Source organism: Pseudorasbora parva, chromosome 3, assembly GCF_024679245.1.
Source record: "Pseudorasbora parva isolate DD20220531a chromosome 3, ASM2467924v1, whole genome shotgun sequence".
Classification (NCBI taxonomy): Eukaryota; Metazoa; Chordata; class Actinopteri; order Cypriniformes; family Gobionidae; genus Pseudorasbora; species Pseudorasbora parva.
Window position 1 is genome coordinate 53,263,271 of NC_090174.1, and position 27,964 is coordinate 53,291,234.

Below are 27,964 nucleotides of genomic sequence, written 5' to 3' on the forward strand. Positions count from 1 at the left end.
ATGCAACTACTGGCTTGATTATGATGAATAAACCATGGACTGTAAAAGGAATAAACATGTTTCACCAACAGATAGAGCCATCAGACAGCTTACAAATGAACACTATTGCAACTTTAACACACATGATATTACTCTTATTGCATTAATCTAAACTAACCTCCTTACAGAAATCAATCTTGTGAAAATGTTCTTCTAAATCATTTTAAGTCTGTACACAGGAACTGGTTATGTTACAAGCATGTATAAATATAGGCCAGAGAGAGAGAAGAAAAAAATTGTTTGCTATTGTATTGTATACATTTAATTAGTAAATTAATCATACAAAAAAATACAATATTACTCATAAATTGCATCAACATTAAAAGAGACAATATTAAAAGAGACAAATCAGACAACATACAATGTGGTCATCATAGAAAGAAATGGACAAAACAGATGCATGTTGCTGGGATAAAATACGGTCACTGTTACTGTAAACACAAGAACCTGAGGTAAAACACTTCTCCTTACTAACCAAAGATTTACAACATTAATTGGAATTAAAGGCAATCATGAGTTAAATATAATTTAAAAACAAATTAAAAGCAGCAATATCATCCTCTGAATCAAGTCAAATGCTCTTTGTAAACAATATATTTCAAAAGGTTCACTGATTGTGCGTCAATAACGTGAACAAAAGCATATCATAATTTAACCTCTTACTACATTCTGAGAGGAAAAAAGTGCGCAGACTAGTCTGAGATCATTATCAAAATGAATTATTTTAAACAGATAAAATACATCCAAGGCTATAATAAAGAGGGCAAGGGCAAGCTCAAATAATGTGTACCAAGACAGTTTCAGTCTAGTAATCCGCAGCACAGTTATTACACTTAATAAACCACAGCAGCTCAATGATAAGTTCAACGATAAACACTTTGTTAATAAATGGCAACTCAACTTGATAACAGCCTCATCTTGTAAAGAATCACACTGGCACTGAAGTCAGGATCCAGATATTTTGATGGATGATCACTAAAGCTAAAATTTCATCCCACCATTTTAATGCTATGATTGGGCAGTTCAATTACATACTCTCCTCTTGAGTCGATTTTTCCTTTATTAACTTCAGCAGATATATACTGTATTCAGAGCAATAGTTTCTAAACAGTCTCTATTCACTGGCTGCTTGCTTGTTGGCACAATTTCTAACGCTCTGATTGGTTGACATTACTAGGTAGGAGGACTTCCACTGTGAAGCTGACTGTTTTGGACTGGAAGATGCTGTACGTGTTGTCAAATCGCAGTACATCTAAAAATGAAAAGACAGTACAGTGAACTTCTCACCCTCACGTCATCCAAGATGTCAGTCTTTTTGAGGTTTCTGAGGAAAACATTGCAGGATTTTTCACCATATAGTGGACTTCAATGGGATGCAATGGATTGATGGTCCAAATTGCAGTTTCAATGCAGCTTAACACGATCCTAGCTTCTTATCTAGCGAAATGATCTACCATTTAAAAAAAAAAAAACAATGAATATACTTTTTAACCAAAAATGCTCTTCTTGCTCTGATGCTCGATGCGCCACACATTATATAATCACGTTGGAAAGGTCAAGCGGGAAAGGTAGGCGGAAGTATCGTGGTAGGGCAAAAAAATCTAAAACGTCCGAAATCGTTGCTTTACCTTTCTTTTGTGAAGGCCATTTGAATAAATCTTTGCAAGTTTTCTTTGTAAACACTTGATCGGTACTTTCACCTATATCACATGTGACCTTTTCATCGGAAATCAGAGCAAAAAGAACATTTGTGGTTAAAAAGTATACATTTTTATTTTATTTTTTTAGAAAATGGCCAGTGGTTTCACTAGATAATACGCTTATTCCTCGTCTGGGATCGTGTAAAACCCTTTGAAGCTGCACTGAAACTGCGACTTGGGCCATCAAACCGTTGTACCCCTTTGTAGTCCACTATATGGAGAAAAATCATGTAATGTTTTCCTCAACAACAAAAAAACGTAATTTCTTTTCGACTGAAGAAAGAAAGACATGACCATCTTGAATGATGTGGGAGTGAGTAAATTATCAGGAAACTGTAATTCTGAAATGAACTACTCCTTTAATGTTGGTCTCCTTGTTAATTGATACTTACACACTCCTGGTTCTGGGCAGGTGAGGGATCCATCCTCTGGAACCAGGTGAGCGTTGTAACGCTGGCTTGGCACAATTTCCTTCATATCACTGGCCTTCATCCACTCTCCTATCTTCTTCTTTAAATAGACACCAAAACCTACATCAGCACCATCACATGAGAACTGCCATCTGAGGAAGAGACCGTTGAATTAAGTACACGGAGAAAAGCTAAGAGTTAAGTCTATGCTCATATTTAATTGATATAGTTGCTAAGAATTTGTTTAGTTAAAGGGTTAGTTAGTGAAAATTATATAATTAATGACTTACCCTAATGTCATTCGACACCGGTAAGACCTCTGTTCATCTTCATAAAACAGTTTAAGATATTTTATATTTAGTCCGAAGGCATATGCAAGTGTGTGCACACTATATCTGTCCATGTCCAGAAAGGGAATAAAAACATCATCAAAGAAGTCCATATGTGACATCAGTTGGTTAATAGTTAGAATCTCTTGAAGCATCCAAAATATTTTTCACAAATCCAAAAATAACAAAAACTACGACTTTATTCAGCATCGTCTTCTCTTCCGGATTGGTTTTCAATCCTTAAATAAAGATTCAAACGGTTATGACTCAGCGTATTGATTCATGATTCGGATCCCCAATGCCATGTGATTTCAGCAGTTTGGCAGTTTGACACGCGATCCGAATCATGTGTCATCATAACCATTCATCATAACCATTCGAATCTTTGTTAGAGGTTTGAAAAGAGATTCTAATGAACTAACTGATGTCTCATATGGACTACTTTGATGATGTTTTTATTCCCTTTCTGGACATGGACAGTATAGTGTGCATACACTTGCATATGCTCTCGGACTAAATCTAAAATATCTTAAACTGTGTTCTGAAGATGAACGGAGGTCTTACGGGTGTGGAACAAAATCATTAAAAATTATTAAAACATCATTAATGACATAAATTTCATTTTTGGGTGAACTAACCGTTTAATCACATGTACGCATAGAAAGAAATAATCGCATCACATAGGTGGAATTGAGAAATGGCTTCTTCATAATCAACAATGTGAACATTAACGCTGTTCCCTTTATTATTACTACTATCATTATTATTTAACCCAGAACAATACTCTCTTTTTGTATAATGTGTTGTTTAATTGTATTTTACAGAGTTGTTTACAATTTCTGGTTGTATTGTTGTTTTTCTTTCTCTCCTCCAGTTTGAAGGCTTAATAACATCTGGAAAAAGGGACTACCAATGAAAACTAGCCTTTGGGCAACCAAAAAATCGTGATTCTCAATTTATCCAAAATACCGCAGCTTCACTGTTCAAAAGCTTGTATAAATTAATGAAATGTTTTATTTAGCAATAATGCATTAAACTGATCAAAAGTGACAGTAAAGACATGTATAATGTTACAAAAGATTTCTATTTTAAATAAATTAAAAAACTTTCTATTCATCAAACTGTTCTAAAACTGTATAATGGTTTCCACAAAAATATGAAGCAGCACAACTGATAATAATAAATGTTTCTGGAGCACCAAATCATCATATTAGAAATATTTTTGAAGGATCATGTGACACAGAAGACTGGAGTAATAATCAGAGGAATAAATGATATTTTTAAATATATTAAAATAGAACACTTTTAATTGTACTATTTCAAAATATAGTTTTTACTGTATTTTGACCAAATAAAATCAGCCTTTGTGAGCTCGAGAGACTCATTTCAAAAAGTGCATCCTAAACATAAAACTAGAGCACTATTCCAGTTCAGGGTATGTCCACGTTACAGTGGCAGTTTGCACAAGTATGTGCATGTTGAATCCAGAAAGTTGCTGAAAGTGTTTTTAATGCTTTGTTCACTAAATTAGACCACACCCTAACATCCAAAGTCCGCCCTTTTAAAGACATGCCAACAAACACAATGAGAGTAAACTGAATGCACATCTCATATGCAGAGAATCTTGCTTGTTAGCTAGTTTGGCTTAAAAAGTCTCATAAAAAAAGAGTATAAAGTGCTAAATAGAAGTATGCAGAGCTTCGCAGAATGTCTCTTTTAAGCATGATTTTCCAAAATTTAGCAGCTTTAATGTCATGATCGGGTTCATGGCAAACTCCATATCGAGTATCAGCATCAGAAAGTGTTTTTGCTCACCTTAGTGCACAGTTTGGTGCAAGTAGCTCATATTCCACCTGATGAGATGAGCCACGGCCAATAGTCACACACTGATCATAGTCCACTTTAATGGAGTCTCGAACATAGTAGGTCCTGGGAATCTCTGATCCGAACGTAATCTGAAAAAACACAGAAACATTTGCTTTACATATGCTTGATTGAGATGAGTTGGTAATAGTTAATCAGAATAGAAAATGGAAAAACAAAGGAAGATGAAACTTACAGAAGCATCATGAGTGCAAAAGATAAAAGCCTCATATTTAAATGTTAGTAAAGTATTTTATGTACGATAAGGAAACAGAAAGAAAAAATAGACAAGAAAGCAGCCCAAATCAAAGCGGCTTTTAATAAGAAACACAAAAATTTCCTTTACATTCACTGTTTAAGACTCATTATCCCACATATAGGTTGAGTAGTCTACTCTGAAGCTTCAGGAGAAAAATGTTGCAAGATTACACCCTGCACATGTGTTCATGTTAAACTATTTTATTTCCAAAAGCTCAAATCTCAGTCAAATACAGAAACAAGAGTCTAGATTGTCAATGAATACAATAAGACAAACAGCTTAACATGACAATATCAGTATGAGACACTTCATAAAAAGTTAAGGTCACGTCGCCTGGAGTCACAGACCCAAAAATAGATGATGGTTGAGAAAGGTTTGTCACTCCAAATGAATCACTACTATTTTGATATACAAAAAAGCTAATTTAGACACACACAATTGCTAACTGTAGTAGATCATGCAAAATATAAATTGAATCCCAAATTCACATTCTTTACATCTTAGTATGCAAGATCAGTGAATCCCAAATAATGTTGAAAATGCTATACCAAATGTGCTTTATTTTTTTAAAATTCACACTTTTATTTAGCACAACCATTTTCAACTGTTATAATAGTAAACAACATATCAGCATATTAAAATGATTTCTGAAGACTGGAGTAATGATGCTAAAAATTCAGCTTTGCCATCACATGAATAAATACAATTTTAAAGTAAAATAGAAAGTTATTTTAAATTTGTAGTACTATTTCAGAATATTTTCTATATTTTTGATCAAATAAATGCAGCCTTGGTGAGCATAAGACAACTGTATCACTATTTCCAAATAATGGCATAGCATCTTTTTACATACTCAAAAGTACATACTTTGTAATGTGAATGTGGGATTTAGGAAGTTATGTGAATTGGGATTCAGCCACAATTTTATTACTCATCCCATAAAACTCCATTGGAGCCTGTTTTGTGACTTGCTTAAGTTTCAACATGTCATGACCCCATCTGTGCTCATTAGTACAAACAAATCTTTTTTACTTGCATCACTCTTTAGTGGTTTTCCCACGAAGGAAGTGCTCTGGTTTTCTTTAAGGTTGATAACAGGTTTTAAAAATGCAAGGATATTTCCATCCACATGACACACCAGTTAGGAAAAAACACTCTAGCTATCTTTAAGATAAAACAAACAACTACTATCTTCAGCTCTCTAGTAAACACAGAAAACAAACTTTTGACTTGTGCGATATTCACAGTCCAACAAAGACTCCAAGGATTGTAGTTAATAGTTTGTTTTGTATAGTATATTTTAAGTCTTCTGAGGTCTTTTTAGCACTTCCAATCTTGAAGGAGGCAGCAGCTTTACCTGTGTATCTACGCACAGACAAAATGTCTCATTTCAGAACTTTGCGTGTGATTCTGCATTAAAATCATCATGAAATCAAAATGGATAATTACTACTTTATGGAATATTGCAGTGTTTTCATAAGTTATTTATCCATGCACATGGTTATTATTTTGTTTAATTAATTAACAAAAAGAACTTCCCTTCCCTCTTGCAGCAACATCTCTTTTCTTCACTGAAGACGTGTTTACTGGCACGAGGACAGGACCACAACCATCCAGTCAATAACTGAGGGACAAAATTATGTCCAACCCTACATTTTTTTTCTTGTTCGAGAAGGCATTTCACTCAGATGTACTTCACAATAGGAACATGCTGACTTTAAATCCTATGCACAGAAGCCAAAATTCAACCATCTGGCAGTCTTCACTCATTTTAGACCAATTTTTTTTACATTTGTACCCCCGGTTTCACAGACCAGGTTTAAGTTAATCCCAGACTAAAATGCATGTTTGAGCTGTTTTAACTGAAAGCATCTTGACATACCTTAAAATATGTCACTGTAATTTTGTCTCAAGATGCACAACAGTAATATTTTTCTCTAAGGCAGGTTTATAAAAGCTGCTTTAATGTCCTAATGAACTAAAGCCTAATCCTGGCTTAATCTAAGCCCTGTCTGTGAAACCAGGCCATATATATTTATTTATTTATTTTTTTTATTTTTTTTATGTAGATGACCGGAGTACGTTTAATACTAAGAAAGATAAATGCTATTTCAGGGTTTTTTTCTGAGTGAAAACTTTCTACCCCCTTTTTTTAGTGTAATACAATGAAATCTCTTAAAAATCCAGGATATTAGAGAATAAATATTCCTGAAACAAAACTATTGAATTTCAATAAAATGAATCTTTCTGTCACCTCTAAGTGAGGAATAACCCCAGAGGGTTAAATATGCGTTATGTCCGTTTGACAGGTTGCTTTTCAAGTCATAACAGCCCATTGCTCTTCACATTCAGGATTTATCACAAACAGAATCATAACCACAATGCTTAGACAGACTGAAGGGGAAGATTAGTCATGTCATGTGTTCCTAAGCTTCAACCTTGCCAACTGATCACCAGAGTAATCAGCCTATGCAATAAGAGAAGCAACGGGCTCTCATCCAGATTACACCACTGAGCATATCATAATGAAGTTTAAATGTTGTGCAAGAGGAAAATTAAAGATAATGGGATATAGATAAACAGCCATTTGACAGGTATTCCATCTCTCTTTTGCTTTGAGACATTGACACTACTGGACTCTAAGAATGCATCTATAAGGAGGCTGTCAGAGGGATTGCTAAATTATGTGGGTATACTGGTATTAGGATAAGCAGGAAGCTCTTATAGGTTTAAACTAAATAGTCAAATATGCAAATATTAAACGTTAAACTGAGTGACAGAAGGGAAAAGACCAGGTGGACTGCAAAATGTATGCCATTGTCTCATAACAACAAACTGAAAAGGAAATGATCTCAAGACAAATGCTGACGCCAGAATATAGCACTATTGGCAGTTATACTAGCAAATAATACAATCTCATACATTAAATGCATATCAAATATATACTCCAAAACAATAAATTCTGGTTCAAATTATGAAGCATCGTTCTATGGCGCTGGATTGTCAGGAAGCAAACAGTATGCAAACTAGGGGTATAACGGTTCAAATTACTCACTTATGGTTTCAGGGTCACAGTTACTGTACGGTTCGGTATGTGCTATGTTCAGGGGGAAAAAAGGACTACTGTCAAATAAAATAAATTAAATAAGAACAAATAATCTAACTAAAAGCAACACCACCAATAAATACAATGGATTGTCAGGTTGTTTAGGTATCTAACAGTAGTTTTCAAGTACAGAAATGTAATAAAGTAATCAGGTGTAAAATAACTGCATATAATCTTCACTGTACAAATGAAATAAAGATCAAATTATGAAAGCTATTCAGTCAAGAGCAGTGAGTAATTTCCTTGTATTTTGTTGTTTGGTTAACAGACTGCAGTAATCCAGAGTACAAATACACATGCGTTGTCTTTCTCGACAAGTTTATGTTTACAACTATGTTTGCTAGGTTATTTGGGCATGTTGACAATTTTTGTGTGAATTTGTCTTGAAAGACAACTCAATATTTGTCCATTTGTCCCATTCCATGTGCGCGCTTCAGATGAAATCTTACTGCGCACACACCAGTTCTCGTTCACGTTGTCTTGCACCCTTATGATGTGTGTATTTTACAGCATACAGCTTTCGCATTGAACCAAGTTTACAAAGAAAGACTGTTTTGTCCACATTTTTTGGATCAATTCTGTTGTAACGTATTGGAAAGCCAAAATGCGTGTCCATCGACAGAAACAACCATCATCCGTCTGCTTTATTTTCAACTATATTATAGACATGTTGTCAGATTTAAGATGAACAACGGTGCAAGTGTGTGGATAATGTTTTTCCATTGAACCGTTACAAACCCAATACAAACAGTCCAAAATAAACTTTTAAAAGAACTTCAACTCTTGACAATGGCAGATGAGAAGGCAATGAAACAAATTATTTTTTGGTAATTGGCATTATTAAGTTATGTTCCCTAAAAAATATGTGCACAGGGTTGCTACAAATACTGTAAAATTAAATTTTAAGACTTTCAAGGAATTTTCAAGGACTACTTTTTTTGTTTTCAAGGACTACAATCAGATATCTCACTTATAAAATAATATTTATAATGTTTCAAATTCAAAAAATAAAATAAACAAATAAATAAAACAAAATGGTAAAATATAAATAAATACAAATAAAGTGTAGCACATGCAATGACTGTGGTAACTTTAAACATTCAAAGGATACTATGACAAAGATATTGCTTTTCTTATTCAAGGTTGTTTTTTTCCCTCATGAATACATGTCAGGAAGAAATCTGGGAAGAATGAAAGCTGTATCAGCTGTATCTTATACTCGGATATTTACATGAGCAATATCACTCTCATAGCAAAGCAAAATGGCTCTATGTCTATATCAAATGGGATGCAGCTGAAACAAATTAAAACGTGCTGGTCATATAATTATAATATTATCAAAAGTTGATTTATTTGACTAATTCCATTTAAAAAGTGAAACTTGTATACAAGGAGTGCAGAATTATTAGGCAAGTTGTATTTTTGAGGATTAATTTTATTATTGAACAACAACCATGTTCTCAATGAACACAAAAAACTCTTTAATATCAAAGCTGAATATTTTTGGAAGTTTTAGTTTTTAGTTTTAGCTATTTTAGGGGGATATCTGTGTGTGCAGGTGACTATTACTGTGCATAATTATTAGGCAACTTAACAAAAAACAAATTTATACCCATTTCAATTATTTATTTTTACCAGTGAAACCAATATAACATCTCAACATTCACAAATTTACATTTCTGACATTCAAAAACCAAACAAAAACAAATCAGTGAATATAATAGATTATAATAATTTAATGATTTACTTTAATTAAATTTAATGATTTAATTTAATGATTATAATATATTAATATAGCCACCTTTCTTTGCAAAGACACTCAAAAGCCTGCCATCCATGGATTCTGTCAGTGTTTTGATCTGTTCACCATCAACATTGCGTGCAGCAGCAACCACAGCCTCCCAGACACTGTTCAGAGAGGTGTACTGTTTTCCCTCCTTGTAAATCGCACATTTGATGATGGACCACAGGTTCTCAATGGGGTTCAGATCAGGTGAACAAGGAGGCCATATCTTTAGATTTTCTTCTTTTATACCCTTTCTTGCCAGCCACGCTGTGGAGTACTTGAACGCGTGTAATGGAGCATTGTCCTGCATGAAAATCATGTTTTTCTTGAAGGATGCAGACTTCTTCCTGTACCACTGCTTGAAGAAGGTGTCTTCCAGAAACTGGCAGTAGGACTGGGAGTTGAGCTTGACTCCATCCTCAACCCGAAAAGGCCCCACAAGCTCATCTTTGATGATACCAGCCCAAACCAGTACTCCACCTCCACCTTGCTGGCGTCTGAGTCGGACTGGAGCTCTCTGCCCTTTACCAATCCAGCCACGGGCCCATCCATCTGGCCCATCAAGACTCACTCTCATTTCATTAGTCCATAAAACCTTAGAAAAATCAGTCTTGAGATATTTCTTGGCCCAGACTTGACGTTTCAGCTTGTGTGTCTTGTTCAGTGGTGGTCGACTTTCTGCCTTTCTTACCTTGGCCATGTCTCTGAGTATTGCACACCTTGTGCTTTTGGGCACTCCAGTGATGTTGCAGCTCTGAAATATGGCCAAACTGGTGGCAAGTGGCATCTTGGCAGCTGCACGCTTGACTTTTCTCAGTTCACGGGCAGTTATTTTGCGCCTTGGTTTTTCCACACGCTTCTTGCGACCCTGTTGACTATTTTGAATGAAACGCTTGATTGTTCGATGATCACGCTTCAGAAGCTTGGCTATTTTAAGACTGCTGCATCCCTCTGCAATATATCTCACTATTTTTGACTTTTCTGAGCCTGTCAAGTCCTTCTTTTGACCCATTTCGCCAAAGGAAAGGAAGTTGCCTAATAATTATGCACACCTGATATAGGGTGTTGATGTCATTAGACCACACCCCTTCTCATTACAGAGATGCACATCACCTAATATGCTTAATTGGTAGTAGGCTTTCCAGCCTATACAGCTGGATTATAACTGACAACTAAGAAAAATCATAATTCAGTATCTCAGAAAATTTGAATATTACTTAAGACCAATACAAAGAAAGGATTTTTAGAAAGCATGGCCAACTGAAAAGTATGAACATGAAAAGTATGAGCATGTACAGCACTCAATACTTAGTTGGGGCTCCTTTTTGCCTGAATTACTGCAGCAATGCGGCGTGGAGTCGATCAGTCTGTGGCTCTGCTCAGGTGTTATGAGAGCTCAGGTTGCTCTGATAATGGCCTTCAGCTCGTCTGCATTGTTGGCTTTGGCATATTGCATCTTCCTCTTCACAATACACCATAGGTTTTCTATGGGGTTAAGGTCAGGCGAGTTTGCTGGCCAATTAGAAACAGGGATACAATGGTCCTTAAACCAGGTACTGGTTACTTTGGTCCTGTTGAAAAATGAAATCTGCATCTCCATAAATTTGCTCAGCAGCAGGAAGCATGAAGTGCTCTAAAACTTCCTAGTGTACGGCTGCGTTGACCTTTGACCTCAGAAAACACAGTGGACCAACACCAGCAAATGACATGGCACCCCAAACCATCACTGATTTTGGAAACTTTACACTGGACCTCAAGCAACATGGATTGTGTGCCTCTCCTCTCTTCCTCCAGACTCTGGGACCCTGATTTTCAAAAGAAATGCTAAATTTACTTTGGACCACTCAGCAGTCCTTTTTGTCTTTAGCCCAGACGAGACGCTTCTGACGCTGTCTGTTGTTAAAGAGTGGCTTGTCCACTTTTTTCTACCACATCTTTTCCTTCCCTTCGCCTCTCTATAACACAGCTCTGTAAACAGCCAGCCTCTTTTGCAATGATCTCTTGTGTGGCCCTTGTGTAAGGTGTCAATGGTCGTCTTTTGGACAACTGTCAAGTCAGCAGTCTTCCCCATGATTGTGTAGCCTACAGAAATAGACTGAGAGACCATATGAAGGCCATTGCAGGTGTTTTGAGTTAATTCGCTGATTAGTGTGGCACCAGGTGTCTTCAATATTGAACCTTTTCACAATATTCTAATTTTCTGAGAAACGGAATTTGGGATTTTCCTTAGTTGTCAGTTATAATAAACAAAATTAAAAGAAATAAACATTTGAAATGTATCAGTCTGTGTATAAGTTTCACTTTTTGAATGGAATGATATTATATTGTAATTATATGACCAGCACCTGTATTGTCTTTCAATAATTCAAGCACTTTTAAAGTACCCTTTTTTATAAATATGGCTGTTTTCAAAGTTTTCCCAGGACCTAAATAATTAAAAAAGTAAAATTCAAATTTACATTTTGGTGGTTTAACAGAATCTGTTAAAAAATCATCTTAACCAAATCTATTCTCTGAAACTTCTTAATATTTATTTGAGATGTTTAAGTGAGCATGAGTGACAGAAGGGTTAATTCAAGGTAAAAAAATTCAGTGCTGATTATTCGCTGTACAAAACAGCAATATATAAGTGCAGTAAACAACAATCAAAAATGTAATCAAACAAACAAACCAAAAAAACAAGAATACTTAATTACTTCATTTCGGACTTCAGAGTAACGCATCAGATAGAGGAAACTCTATGGCACGCGAGAAAGTTAGCTTTGTGTGGTTAGACCTCGAGGTTTGTCGAATGGAAACTGCTGTCTGATTCTTATGTGGGTTCCGCAAATTCCCCAATATCTTAAGTGTCCTTGCATTTAAAAAGAGAACTGAAAGAAGAAATCTAGGACAGTTGCAGCTTATCATTACCTCGTAAGCAAGTCAATGTCACTCTACCAACATCAAAACAACGTGTGTCGAGTGTCTCTTACTCACCATAGTTCTACATTTGGGGTCACCATCAGGGTCGGTGAGTTTTCCCCCATAGTACGCTGGGAGCTCCTCAGGGTCGATGTATTTCTGTAACACCTCCTTCCAGTTTGCTGAGGAGACAGACAGAAGCTTAGTCACAGCAAACTTAATGAGGAAATGAATTTGTGTATAAACATCTGGATGACAGCTGTGGATACCAAAGCCCCCGATATAGTCACGGTGAAGTTTGCTTTGGGGTAAAAAGAAGTTCAAATAAGTGACCAGCAGTATACGGTTAACAAACAAATACGCCACCCACACTGCTGAGAGCACCATTTAAAGGGATAGTTTCCCAAAAATGAACATTTGCTGTTTACTATTCTTTCTTCAGTAGAACAGTAAAGAAGATCTTATCTAAAACCATGGTTCTTGGTCATTCATATAATGCAAGTCAACTGCTGCCATCACTTTAAGAGTCAAAAACATATACAGTCAAAAAAATAATAGAAATACATACACACAGACAAGACAATACATTATACAATAGATTTCTTTAAAGTAGCAGCTTTACAGTATTAAACATGAAAAAACAGTGTTATCAATTAGAATTACAACTTCAGTTTCTACTATAAAGCGGCTCTGACCTCTGAGGACTGAACAGGAGAAATGAACCGGAGAAGACTCCCATGTCAAGGAAGACGGAGCCATGCAATTGCCATGAACCAATGGTAGTTCTAAGGGGTTTACCATCCAAAACAAACTTTCAAAACACTCTCCGAAAAGCTGTTTTGAACACGCCTGCTTTTTTTTCAAAATTACATCACACCAAGTTCATTCTTTGATTTCACTTCAAAATGATTTCACAGGGCCTTAACAAGAAGTATCTTTTTTCAGCCTAATGTCTAATCCCTCAACCAAAGGTATTTGCAAAACTTTCCACCTGACAACTGAAGGATACCAAAACTGCCAGGTCCAGATGGGACTTTCTCTAAGAAGTGTTATGAATACAATAACAACAGATGAATGCTGTAAAAAACATTAGCGTAGTAAGAAGTGTTGGCTTACACCCCAGTACGATGACCTTACGGCGAGTGTCCTCACTCAAAAAATGTTTCACCAGATTGTAAGCCACAGGAAACAGTTTGGGTGCTGCAACAGAAACAGTCCAAAAATTCACATATGCTTCACAGTGGCACAATATGTATTGCTTAATTTGGGCTTTATTTTCTTTTTCATCTTTTCTGTGCTAATGCTTAAATCGCAACACTTTACAATAAGGTTTCATTTGTTAGCATTAGTTAACTACATTAGTACACATGAATTAACAATAATTCTACAACATTTTTTGATTTTAGATCATCTAAATCCCAGTTTTTACCAATACATTTTTAGGATCAGAGGTTGAACATTAGTTAATGCTCTGTGAACTAACATGAACATGATCTTTTTTAACTAACATTATTAAAGGTTAAGAAATGTAGAAATATATTTATCATTGGTAGTTAATAAATGAGACATTATTGTAAAATGTTACCATTTACATTTTTCTTGATTCTGTGTTTTATGATTTAACACAAGTTTATGATCAAAAAATGTGGTTATCAAATAAATGCATAAAACTTTAACTGAATATTTTTAATTATTTAACAAAATGAAATTTGAACAATACCTGAAAAAGGTACTATACAGTTTAACTGTTTAAATTAAAACATGAACGAACAATTGTATGATATTTATTAAGTATATACTTTTGATTCATCCACATTTTGTCAAATTCTGTGACATTCTGGGTTATTGTTATTGCAAATTCATTAATTTGACTGGATTCCATCTGTATTTTCTGCATCACACAAATCATAGGGCCCTACTTAATAAATAACTTTGAAAATACATAAATGACACTTTAGTGTAATATGCTCTTTATCTGATGAGTTATAAAAGTACTACTGACCTTTAATGACCAATAACCTCTTGAGTCCCTCTGGATAGTTATCTTCAAACATAGTGAGAATCTATGAAAGAAAAAATAAACATGAGACTATTGCAGTCTGATGTAACCGAAAGAGCCAAGCAACATATTAATAATCAAGAAACAAATAAAAAACACACCTCTCCATAAGTCTCTATAGCAGGCTTATATAAGTGCTTCATTCCCAGACCTTCACAGTCATAGACCATAGTAATAGACTCAATGTTCCTACCCAACTGGGAGAAAAGAACAAGAAACAGACAGATATAAACTACAACATATAAAACCATGATACGAGTAATTATAACCTCAGGGCCAGTTGTAAAAACTGTTAAGACTGTGTCTTGAGAATTAGTCTTACCAAGTAGCAGTTAGCCACGGTCTTACTTTTCAGATTCAAATTAGACCAATTTATGTTTTTACGTAACAGACTTAAAAAAAGTAATGAACTTGTAAGAGCAGTCAAAGGATTGTATGCAACAGCCACAGTTCTTAAGTGAAAAGGCTGGAATACACAACACAACTTTTGTCCAGATTTGTATGCTGATTTTCAGTCGGGAAGAGTTGACGCTAGCTGTTGAAAGTCAGAGCCAGTCTGCTGAGTTTCAACAGTTTTCCAGGTGGAAGGGAAAATTATTTGTAATAATCAATAATAAATATTTTCTCATAACAAAACAAATATATATATATATATATATATATATATATATATATATATATATATATATATATATATATATATATATATATATATATATTTTTTTTTTTTTTTTTTTTTTTTTTTTTTTTTTACAATATTACACAAAAAATGTATAAAGTAAACAAATGTTTCAAACAGATTAAAGAGCAAACAAATGTAAAAACAAATGTATCACTTAAAAGGTCATAAGGTCTCATTAACATTAACAATGAGCAACAGTTACATTTGATACAGAAGTTATTATTTTTTGATAACATTGATTAAAAAAATACAACTGATCATTGCTTTTTGATCATTGATTATAATAATATATTATTAGCCTAATTGTAAAGTGCTCCCAAACAAGAATAAATCAGATCAATCAATATCTTGGGCATGTTGTAGTCAAGATGAAAAAGTAAACATGATTAAGTTTGACAATAAATAGCCTATTAAGTCTTATTCAACTTATCAAGTGTTTGGTGCTAAGATCAACACCAAGCGAACAGTTTGAAACATTTAAAAACTGCTTTGTTTACGGGGTTACCAGGGTAACTGCTACATTTCTATCGCCATCTGCTATCAGATTTAACATGCATTTTCACTCAGCGCATCTCCTTCAATCGTTCTGCCACGCACTTTTCATGCGTGTTGGGCTAGTTTACTTCAGACTGCATGTGCCTTTGACCAGCAAACAAGCACTATTGTCAATTTAAACCGGTTGATGGAAAAGTACTCTGAAAAATGCATTCTAAAACTGAATAATTCGTAATAAATAACTATTCAATGTATTTTAAATAACAGAACAATACCAATGATACCAATACCGTGCATGTTTATTATCATGATATATTGCATTACTGTTGTCACGGTTCATGAATTCACTGTCTCCTTCTGTCTGTCTTGTGTGGTGTTGTTGGAGGCGTGGTCACTGATTACTCATCACCGATCACCCTCACCTGCTGCACCTCATTACCGGGCTCATATATTCCTGTGTCTCACTCAGTCTTGTGTCAGATCGTTGCAGTGTGTCTTCCTGTGTGTTCATGTTCTTCGTGGGATTGCTTCGCTCCGGTTCCGTCCGACCGTGTCTGCCCTTGCCTCCCTGCTCACGGATCATCTGTGCCTGCCGGCTTCCCCGCACGGACTGCGCTGCCTCACTGCCTGGCATTCACTTGAGACTGATCTACCTGACTTTCTTGAGAATTACTGTTCTTTACTACGTGACTGAGAGAAATAAATAATTGTATTTCGCTATTGGATCTTGCTGTTCTTTCTTCCCAGCGCACACGACAACTGTATATCAGCACGTCTACTCAGGGGAGAGCGACTAAACCCAAATCTAGATTTTTTTCTAGAATGTTCATGCTGCTCCAAAAATAACGGCAGAACACTTGAAATATAGTGCATAGTAAGACATTGTTTTTTGGTCCTTTTTAGACTGGCAGTTTGATCACATCCACTTTGTGTATGGTATTTCATAAGACTTCATGTGTTTCACAGAAGGAAGAAAGTATGTATGTTAGGGTGAGCAAACAATGACAAAATTGCCATGTTTAAGTGAACTATTCCTTGCCACTTTTCACAGCCGCACACCTACCCGTTCGCTCTGCAAGTCGCACTCTTTCTGCAGAATCTCGCAGTCTCTGACTTTAGACTTGATTAAGTCCTGCTTAGACGCTGAATGCATCAGACCCTTAGGGTCCATAGGACCGACGACATCATACCAGACCGGACTCCCTTCACGGTCATGGCCACACATGCCACCAGACAGATATTTCTCTATAACCTAAAAAAAAAACCACACACATACACACACACTGGATGAGGCACAATAAAAGGGTCACATTATGGAAAACAGGAGGGATGTACTATATATATATATATATATATATATATATATATATATATATATATATATATATATATATATATATATATATATATATATATATATATATAAATATAATATCCTTTGCCACTTTATACACATTATTTACCAAACCTAAACTACAAATAAGGATAATTAAGAAATTCCTATGGTTATAAGGAGCATGAGCAGGTCAGCAAAAGAGGTCAAACTTACTGAGAAACTTACTACACACTTCACTGAGACAAGTGTTATGCTAGCAGAGAATTTAACTTATATATGACTTAATATATGAAAACCAAACTGCACCTTTTTATCAATGACAAACTCTTAAGTTAAATAAAATAACATACAGCTCTGGAAAAAATTAAGAGACCACTTAACATTGAAAAATCAATGTTAAGTGCTCTCTTAATTTTTTGCATTTTCATTCAGCGCGTCTGAATGATATATGTATTTTTTTTTTTTTTTTAAGTTTTCTGTATCTAATAATTAAACTTTATGTCTTTAAAAAAAACATATCACAGTTTGCACGCTTTATTAGATAGCACAACCATTTTCTTCTAATATTATTATTTTTAAGAAGAAGAAGAAGAAGAAGAAGAAGAAATGTTTCTTGAACAGAAAATCAACATATTGAAATGATTTCTGAAGGATCATGTGACATTGAAGACTGTAATGACTAATGTAATGAGTAATAATGCTGAACATTTAGCTTTGCATCACAGGAATAAATTAAACTGTAAAATATATGATATAAATTATTATTAATAATAACAATGTATATAATTATTATTGACTATTTTTGATCAAACAAATTCAGCCTTGGTGAAAATAATGAATATAAAACAAAAATAATAAAAATCTTCTGATCCAACACTGAACAGTAAACAAACATATATAAAAATTAAATTAATACGTAATTTAATTTATAAAATGAGGACGTCATACCTCTGGCACTTGCCACTCTGTAGTGATGGTGTCAACTTTCATGTATTTTCGAAATTCCACATGCTGCACAAGAAAAACAGCACATGATTAAAAACATACCTGTGTATTTGCCCTAAAACTGTTTACATAATCTAATATGGCTACAGGATTCAGAACCCTGAACATAGCAAAGTTTGACAGCGTTATCAGATCTGCCTAAACATTATTTGCGTATTATTAGTAGTGTATTATCAGCTGTGCTTTGACCTGAGGTTCAATGGATACTGGTGACAAAGATACTGATAGTTCAAAGATACAACAATGGCTAAAACGTGTAATTAAAGACCCATGAACGCCACAAGCATCGCTCGCACAATGGGAAAGCAAACAGCACATTGAACACCCAAAAGCAGAGAATGATCACAGTGTATCACCCATAAGCCGTGATTAGGCAGAGATGTGACACATCAGTGCAACGCAGGATCCTGAATTAAATCCTGAAAAGCACAATTCACCTCACTGCTATCTGCTAATGCTCCATCAATACTTTTATGATTATAGATAAAAATAAAACCCTTTAAACTATGGAGCTAGAAATATGACAAAACGATCTGAAATTGAATTGTATAAATCTGAATTATTGACAAGTGTAATATAACAAAATTGAAAATTATGTTGCATTTTACATAGTTCTGAAGTTGAATTTTTAAATGTTGAATATAGAACATTTGAAATTGAACACATCTGAAATGTTTTATGTCGAAATTGTATAGACATGTAACTTCAAACAGCAGATATTTTGTTCTGAATTAATAGGCTGGAAATATTCAGGATTTCAGATGAAGAAGAAATTCAGATCATCAAATTCAATAATCTTAAATTCAAACGATCAAAGATCAAACGGCCCTTTTATATTTTTTTGTTTAGTTTAGATTAAGATTTCTAATTTTTTGTGTGGTTTACTGCACAAATAATATTTCATATATTGGATACACATTTTTTTCTGTGAAACGCGTTAAGTTGCACAGAAAAGTTCCCTGATCTAGGACTTGCCCTGTACAGTTCAAGAAGCGTTAGCCTACTACACTGCTATAAGACTATTTTTTGTTGAACAGACCTGTGCTGAATCCGAGATCGCCCCCTATACCCTCAAATAGGGCATTATTTGGGGGGACAGCCATTGTCCGAAACCATGGACATATTCGAGTGCACTCATTTAACCCCACAACGCAATAGCTATACAGCCGATTTACACTCAGCGGCTGTCCGACTTCATGCACTCGTTTTCATTCACTCATTCAATTTAACTGCATTAGTGGACTAAAGTATGGAATAGTCAATGAGGGTTTAGGGGGCAATTTTGGATTTAGCCCTGGAGAACAACAGATGACCACAAACGCGGAGATTTTCTTCACTAATCAGCGTGAAGAAAAAGAGAGAAATGAAAAATGAGAAATCTAGCCGATATCTAATTTTCTGTGCATTAATGTAAACGAAACAAAAAAGTATAAAAGGGCCGTTTGATCTTCTCTTTATTCCATTAAAAATAGGAAATTAAATGATCAGATGATGCTCTGTTCGACTTTTGACATCCTTTACTCTTCCCTGATGATGACCTCTGGCCTTCTCTCTGTAAGATCTGAATTTCTGTAAGGTTTGAATTTTAGATTATTGAATTTGATGATCTGAATTTCTTCTTCATCTGAAATCTTCAATCTGTATTTTCAAAAACTGAATATTTCCAGCCTATTAATTCAGAACAAAATATCTGCTGTTTGAAAATACATGTCTATACAATTTCGACACAAAACATTTCAGATGTGTTCAATTTCAAATGTTCTATATTCAACATTTAATCATTCAACTTCAGAACTATGTAAAATGCAACATATTATACAATTTTGTAAGATTACACTTGTCAATAATTCAGATTTATACAATTCAAATTCAGATCATTTTGTCATATTTCTAGCTTCATTTTAAATCGCACATGCACGACCAGACAAAATATAATAATCTGAAACAGAACATAGCCTATCCACCGTACACTGATTTAACGTAAGAGCTTAAGTTGATTGGAATGGCTTTTCCGGTGTCATTGGCTTCCGGTTATTTTATCTGTACAAAAACAGCCCATGTTGCTGATTGATAATACAAACCGGTATTTGTTTTTATGTTATTATAATATACAGTATATCATAAAAACACTGGTTTATAGTGCAAATATTTTTACCAGTTACTGTACTTTGTGCTATTTCGCCCTAAAGTGGCTAGTGAATCAGAAATCTTGCACATTGACAGAAAATAGCTTACTACTGAATTGCAAAATAAGATGGATAGTTCTAGGCTGTGTTCACATTTGGCAGCTTTGGTTTGATTCAGACCAACTTTGCTCTGTTAGTGCGGTTCGTCTGAATCGGGGTGTGTTCACAGTTACAGTTTGGTTCTTTTGGTTCCTTTAGTCCAGACCAAAGAAAAGAAAATAATGCATTTAGTCCTGGTTCGCTTAGCGAAGGAAATTTACTGAACATCCAAACCAATGCGGTGTTCTGGGCTAAATGTGTATGTGTGTAGCTTCATATGAGGGTATTTTGACCAGCTGAGAACTCGTGAATAGCTTATGAAATGTGTAAAGGAGTCAAACCAGCGGCAGGAATCCCTCCGTCACACACAAAAATGAAGATCTACTGCGAGGAGACACGCTTCGGATGCCTGTACTGAACTGTGATGGAGATGACTATGAAGTGAAAAAACAGGTATGCGTGAGCATTCAATTCTTTTTAGGGTGTTTCTGGTTCGTTTAGATGTCTTTGGTTCGTGTTGCGCTCATATTTCAGTCTAACCCTACTAGATTTCATTTGAATATGGACCAAGACCCATCTTTTCAGGAGTCTTGGTATATGCACCAAGGTTTGGATGGCAGCATTCAAACTCAATCATAGGAGCTACGTAGCACAAAAAAGTTTGGTACAGGTCAACAACTGGTGTGTGTAGTGGAGGAAATTCCTGCCTCTGTTTTGACTCCCGTAAACATTTCATAAGCTGTTCAGGAGTTTTAAGCTGGTACAAATGCTACCAGATGTACACACATACAACAAGCACATTTAGCTTAGAACACAGCATTGTTTTGTATGTTGGGTAAGGCCCGTTACACTTCTGTCACAAAACAAAAGCTTTTTTGTTTGTTTGGTTTGGTTTGGAAAGACAATGTGAACGCTACCAGGCGAATCAGGACTAAATCAATTTATAATTTTCTTGTTGGTACGACCTAAAAAAAAAAAAAGTACTGAACTACAAGAGTGAACACACCCTTAATGCAACAAACTGTAATTTTTAGTGCTGTCAACATTAACATGTTAATATATTTTGTTTTAATGCAGCATCTGTTTTTTTTCTCATCCTTAGGCTAGCATTACATTACATGGTCACGCTTTTATTCATGCAAATGCTTTTAAACCATTCAAGCACGACAAGACAAAAGAGAATGCACTGTCTGTAAATGTCCTGTCTATGTGACACACACACTGCGTTTAGAAAGAAGCGCACCAGTATCGTGTGCACGCAGCGCACCAGAATCGAGTTCTCTTTCATGCTTGAATGAACAATAATGACAAAATGTACATTTTTTTGAGTATCCATGCAAGGGCAGTTTTAAATAAGTTATATAAAGAGTTGTGATAAAATGGGACATGTTCATCAAAGAACAAAGGCAATCGAGAAAATCAGTCACTGCTCTTGACTAACTCATTTTTGTAGCTTTAATAAATATTAGTCTATGTTTAAATTATAATTTATGCAGTGCAGACTGTTTGATTACTTTTTTTGTTGTATTTTTTGGAGCCTAATAAATGTTAAAAGTGATCGCTTTTAATTACACTGTAATGTTGAATGGCTATCCATACAGCCATTCGATTTCATTGAGACATCAGTATCAGTATCATCAGTGATACTGGCCTTCATTCATAAAAAGATGCCATTAATCAAGTATTTAAAATATTCTTTGTGATTATGATGTTGTTTTACATTAATTTGAAGATTAATTGTAATTATATATACTCCTTATACATTACCCCCCTCCCCTCAACCCCACAGTCCCCCCCCCCCCCCCCACTGCTTCTTCACTCCTGTCATATATTTTATTTTTCGTCATTTAATTTCTGTCATTTAATTCATATCTAGAATCAACCTGTATGCAATAACACTCAGCCTTTATATCTGTTGTTAATGTTATTTCCTATCAAGATAATATTCTAATATTATGTGTAATACTTGTGTCTATTGTATTGTTATACAGTAGTTTGTTTGTAACTTCATTCTTGTTTACAATAAAAAAAAAAAAAAAAAAAGAAGATTAATTGTGCCATTATTACATTATAAAATAATGATTAGTGATTAATTATTTTGGTTTTTAATCGATTGAAAGCACTTATCATTTTATTATAAAATTGTCTAGTTTACATCTGGTATTTATTGCATAAAAATGAAATGAGGTTCAAACCTTTTTGTGATGCAATTACACCAAATTTGGAGGACTTAAACTCCTAGATACACGAGACTTTAAAATAAATTAACAAAACTTTTTTTTTTTTATTAGAAGCCGCATGTAAAGTTACGAAATCTGCAATCCTCCCCTTGAAATCACAATTGTTCCACCAGGTGTAAACAGGTGTATTCTAATAGTATTTGGATCATATTTCAACATTTCCTTTGAAGCCTTTCAGTAATGTACACCCAACCCCTGACATAAAGTCTAGCACTGTGAGCGTCCGTCACACCCATATTCATCACACTGGACGAATCCAGAGATTTACAGAAATGTTCTTCTATCAGACCAATTTGACACAGTCTGGTAATGAATTAATGAATTACACACCACATTATTATGGATAGTTGGGCTCTTTTTTTAAAGAATTAAAACTATTCAGCAAGGATGCATTAAATCGATCAAAAGTGAGTGTAAAGACATTTATAATGTTACACACGATTTCTATTACATAAATTTTTGAACTTTCTATTAAACAAAGATTCCTGAAGAAGAAAAAATTGCAGCTTAACCGGTTTGAACTAATGATACAAATAATAATAATAAGTAGAAGAAATGGCTTTGCAATCAAAGAAAATAACAATAGATCAAAATAAAAATAGATCATTAATTGATGATTATTATTATTTATAATTAATAATACATTATTTTACTTATTGTTATATTATTAATAAAATATGTATTATATAATATATACATTATATACAGTATATATAATACATCATATATATTATTATTTAGCTTTGATGAACATGAGAACCTTACAGATCATAAATCTTACAGATTCCAAACTTTGAATAGAAGTGTAAATATATTTAAAAAAAACAGTATGTAGTATTAAGTTATACCTTGCGCAGCATGGCCTCGGCTTTCTGTAGATTGAAATTCCTGGCTGAAAAACAAGAGAGACAAGTTGCCAAAAAAAGATGTTATTACTTATTATAGAAAGATAACAAAAGTATGCACTAATTTGTCATTCAACAGGTTTTTTAGATTTATTACAGGAAGCTTAAAGGGAAAGTTCACACAAACATGAAAATTCTGTCATCATTTATTCACCTTCAATGAATTTCCTTCTGCCGAACACAAAATAAGATATTTTGAACAATATGTGTAACCAAACAGTTGATGAACCCCATTGACTTCCAAATATGGATGACAAAAAACACATTGATGTCAATGGGGACCATCAACTGTTTGGTTACTGACATTCTTCAAAATAACTTATTTTTTGATCAGCTCAAGAAAGAAGCTCATACAGGTTTGGAACAACTCAAGGGTGAATAGATGACTTCTGGGTGAACTTTGCCTTTAAGTGTCTTGCAGGGTTCCGGCCCTAATATTTAACCATATGGCTAGAACACAGGCGCAGTCCAATAATAAACTGGCACACTCATAATATAAAGAGCATACTGTGCTAACAGACCTTACTCAACATTATGACTCCATAAGACGAGGTGCTTATATGCGTTTTAGCTCGCAAGATAACTTGCACATAACTGGAAGTCATGTGCCACTGAAAGTTACTATTTGGTAACAGATTAACTGTTCAGGTGAAAAGAAGGAAGGTTTGCACACAAGCAGACTAGGTGACCGCAGTGCGCTGACCTTCGATATATTCCCATGCAGCTTTTGTTGGAGGGAAAAGCCTATCTTCAAAAAAGTACTCAGCCCAACCCAATTTCATTTCCACTGCCCTGTATCGTGAGTGGATTAGTTTCATTGTCTTATAGTGACTCTAGTCTGTACCTGACTGGCCTAGAGACACAACTGACCCAGAATTAGTCAGACAGGGAGTCATACATAAGTATTTAATACTCATAAAGAAGATTATGTGACAGCGGACAAAAGCGCTCAGTGTTTTGTGGAACGGATATGCTGGTTGCCTTCTTATGAAGACTTTTTGTGGTGGATACTTGAGTGACTTGGTTAAATTAGATCATTACTGAATTTGTTTTTATTAATTCATTCATTAATCAGCAGCAAAGGCAAATTTTACATTTTAAATCACAATAAAATTCATTAGATTAAATAAAATAGGCCAACAATCATTTGACTTTTCTTTAATTTAATTTTTCTTACCACAAAAAATATACCAGTTATATAATTTGTATAGTTTTATAGTTTGATCAAAATAAAAACTTTTTTCCCCCTACCCATTTTAGTCCACAAGGCAATAAGACTAATTACCTGGAAAAAATAACATTTTTGTAATATTTTATAATATTTTTGAAGTCTTATGTTCACCACATCTGCATGTATTCAATCAGAAATATAATAAAAATAGCAATATTGTGAAATATTATTACAATTTTAAATAAGAGATTTCTATTTTGGTATAATTAAAAAAATGTATTTATTCCTATCATGTAATTTTCAGCATCATTACTCCCATCTTCAGTGTCACATGATCCTTCAGAAAAAATATTCTAATATGCTGATTTGTTGCTCAAGAAACATTCCTTATTATTATCAATGTTTTTGTGGAAACCATACATTTTCTTCCAAAAGAACATCATTTGAAATACAATTTTTTTGTAACAATATACATTTCTATACTGTAACTTTTCATCCTTGCAGAAATTCTTTTAAAAAAAATGTTTAAACCATAACAACCTTTTTAAACGGTAGTGTGTGCATTTTTTTAAAGGCATGAACTGCAGTGAACTGAACTCATATCTCATCGCTGCAGACCTCAATGACGTTTCACAATCGGCCGTTTATCTTATCAACACTTGTGAGATGCCACCGCCTTTATTACAAAAAAATTTGCACGTATTAACCCTCAAGCACAAAAGATTATAATACCAGTATGTAGAACCACATATATGAATAACCCCAGATCCTTAGAGGAAAAACATGCATTGTATATATAACACACTTGAGCTTCCATCATGCATTCTAGACCCTGGATGGAGTCATTGTTTATATACTAATTAAACAATGACATCAGTAATCTCATGTAAAAATCTGTGCTACTAGTCTCTGTCTGATGCCTAGAAATCCCTGCAGAAGACTGGCTGCATTCAGCAGTGTTCATGAACACAAAACAGCCTTTGTCAAAACCCAAGAACAGCCTCTGTAAAGCTGCCAGAGAGAGGTTTGAAAGCCACTCTGAAGGGTCAAATTAAAGTTTAGAAAACATTTACAGTTATGCATTTAGCAGAAGCTTTTATCCAAAGCAACTTACAACAGAGGAACAAATGAGAAAAAAATAGAGAAACTTAAATAACTTAAATGGGCTCTATGTAGAATTCCGAACCCTTTGTTATTAGCGGCACCGCTGGCCGTTAAGTCAACTGCCAGAAAAATCATGCTCACACTCGTAATGCAAAAGAGACTGAGGGCCCGATTCTAACTATCTCAGCACAAGGTCTGAAGTGCAGGTGCACTTAAGGCGTGTCCGAATACACTTCTGCTAGTTTAACGACGGAAAATGTGGTCGGCGCTCCAGGCGAATGGTCCAAAAGGGTTGTACCTAGTCTTTTAATGAGTCATGGGTGTGTTTTGGGCGTAAACCAATAAACCAATCAGTCTCATCTCCCATTCCCTTTAAAAGCCAGTTGCACTTGCAACATGGCGGATTCGCTATTTACATGATGGAATTTGCAAATGGAAAGACTGAACACTTCTCCAGAGAGGAATCCTTTCATTTTTAATATTTAAAAATGTGTGTTTGCCCAGAGTGTACTTGCGTTGTGCACCCGCCTATAGGCACATATTACTATTGCGGCCTTTAAATAACACAAAAAATACTGCGCTATTGACTTAAGGCCAGGTTTTTGTTGGTCAATGGCCCAGTCATTTTCAAAAAATATTAAAAATAATTGAATGAACAAACAAATGTAGATCATTTCTAACCAGAAAAAAACATGAAGGTCTAATCTATCATGTATTGCGTGAGTTTCAGAAAGGACTATCAAAACCTGTCCTCCTCATTCCTAAATACAGAGACACACACAAGTCTTGATCCGATTATGCTGATTCATACTGTCTGAACCAGAACGAGTCAGTACAGGCCATATCGTGTCCTTCCAGAATCGCCTCACAAAACCTATGATTCTATTCTTAAAATAGAGATAATAGTCTAAAGAAGATTCTACTCCATAGAATGTATCAGTCCATTAAATTCCACCTAAATAAATGTGTACTTCATACATATGGTCATTCTATAATATTTTATCCAACGGATGGTATCCAGGTATGACCATTCTATAAAATTCTAGGTTACGCTTTATTTTATGGTGTCATTGTTCCAATTATATATTTAAGTACTGAGTAATATTAAGTAACTACATGTACTTACTACATGGTTAGGGTTTGGTTTAGGGTTAGTTGCATGTAATTATGCATAATTTATAGTTATTAGTATAGTAACTACATGTAACGTGTAAGAGTTACACTGTAAAATAAAGTGTTACCATATTCTATTTAATATTCTAAAATGTTATGTAGTAGAATACACTTGTATTATGTAGGTGGTATCAGTTTAGAATAATCTTTTTAACAGTGGTCAATTTCATAGTGTTAAAATAATAGTTTAATAGCATCATTCTATAAGATTTTATTCTATTAATAGTCTCCATCTAAAAAAAAAAATCCACAGTATAAGATTATATTCTAGTCTAGATCATGCTCACTCTAAGATTTATTAAGCTTTTTTAATGCCTGTTACAATATTTATAAGTGAGTAAAATGCATTTTTATATAGGCTATTAAAGTAGGGTAGAGTGATTTCTCTCTCTCTCTCTCTCTCTCTCTCTCTCTCTCTCTCTCTCTCTCTCTCTCTCAAGTACTTAAGCAGGAAATTAATAGTTAACCTGCTTAATTTTGCATCACGAATGTGACAGTGTAAGTAGCTCACCTCTCAGCCATCGGAGCAGAAAGTGGTCACTTTGGGATGGACACTGGGGAAGAATATCCTGAACCTTTTCTCGAAACTGAGGAGTACAGATGAAGAATTATGCAATGCATTCATTATATTCATGCTTTGGTCACAAAAACAACAGTATGAAGTTGCAAATACACGCGCATTGGTGGAAACTATCCTTTGACAACATCTACTCACGTGCGTGCTGACAACAGTGCAAACTTGCGCAGTTACGTAATTTACGTAACTCAGCAAGTCAAGAGAGTGACAAACTAATAAAGCTTAAACCCTTTGTACTCTTACAAAATTATTTTAATTCTGCATGCGAAAGGACTGTGATTCAGCTATTTCCATCTGCGCTGTGTGGCCTCTCTCTGCCCGGGAGAATGTTTCATCCCGTCATGTACAGGGTCACTCCACAAACCTGCAATTAAATCCACGAGATGCCACTGACAGAAATGAAAGAAAAATATTTCACCTGGGCCAAGGCTTCGGCTTGTTTGACGCTCAGATCTCCAAGTCTTCCGCTCATGTCGCCACGAGTACACCAGAAATAACTGTCTAAAATTCAGCTAGAGTCAGAGACTGAGGCACTGAATGATGTTTTTGTCCCCTCCCACCTGATAGGCTGCCTCTGCACCGCTGGGGGCGCTGCGGGA

The 27,964-nt window shown here is 34.8% G+C and overlaps 1 protein-coding gene across 1 annotated transcript; it reads right to left on the minus strand.

Annotated features, from left to right (window-relative positions):
* Positions 1 to 300: 300 nt before the first annotated feature.
* sec14l8 (SEC14-like lipid binding 8) lies at positions 301 to 27,938 on the minus strand. The gene is made up of 12 exons (XM_067439447.1): positions 27,784 to 27,938; positions 27,300 to 27,375; positions 23,284 to 23,327; positions 17,914 to 17,976; positions 16,693 to 16,881; positions 14,554 to 14,649; positions 14,396 to 14,456; positions 13,510 to 13,593; positions 12,469 to 12,575; positions 4,294 to 4,433; positions 2,132 to 2,301; positions 301 to 1,291 (listed from the first exon to the last, which is right to left on the minus strand). The coding sequence occupies exons 1-12, from the start codon at positions 27,835 to 27,837 to the stop codon at positions 1,188 to 1,190; spliced, it is 1,188 nt and encodes a 395-aa protein (XP_067295548.1). The 5' UTR covers positions 27,838 to 27,938; the 3' UTR covers positions 301 to 1,187.
* Between the last annotated feature and the right edge of the window lie 26 nt (positions 27,939 to 27,964).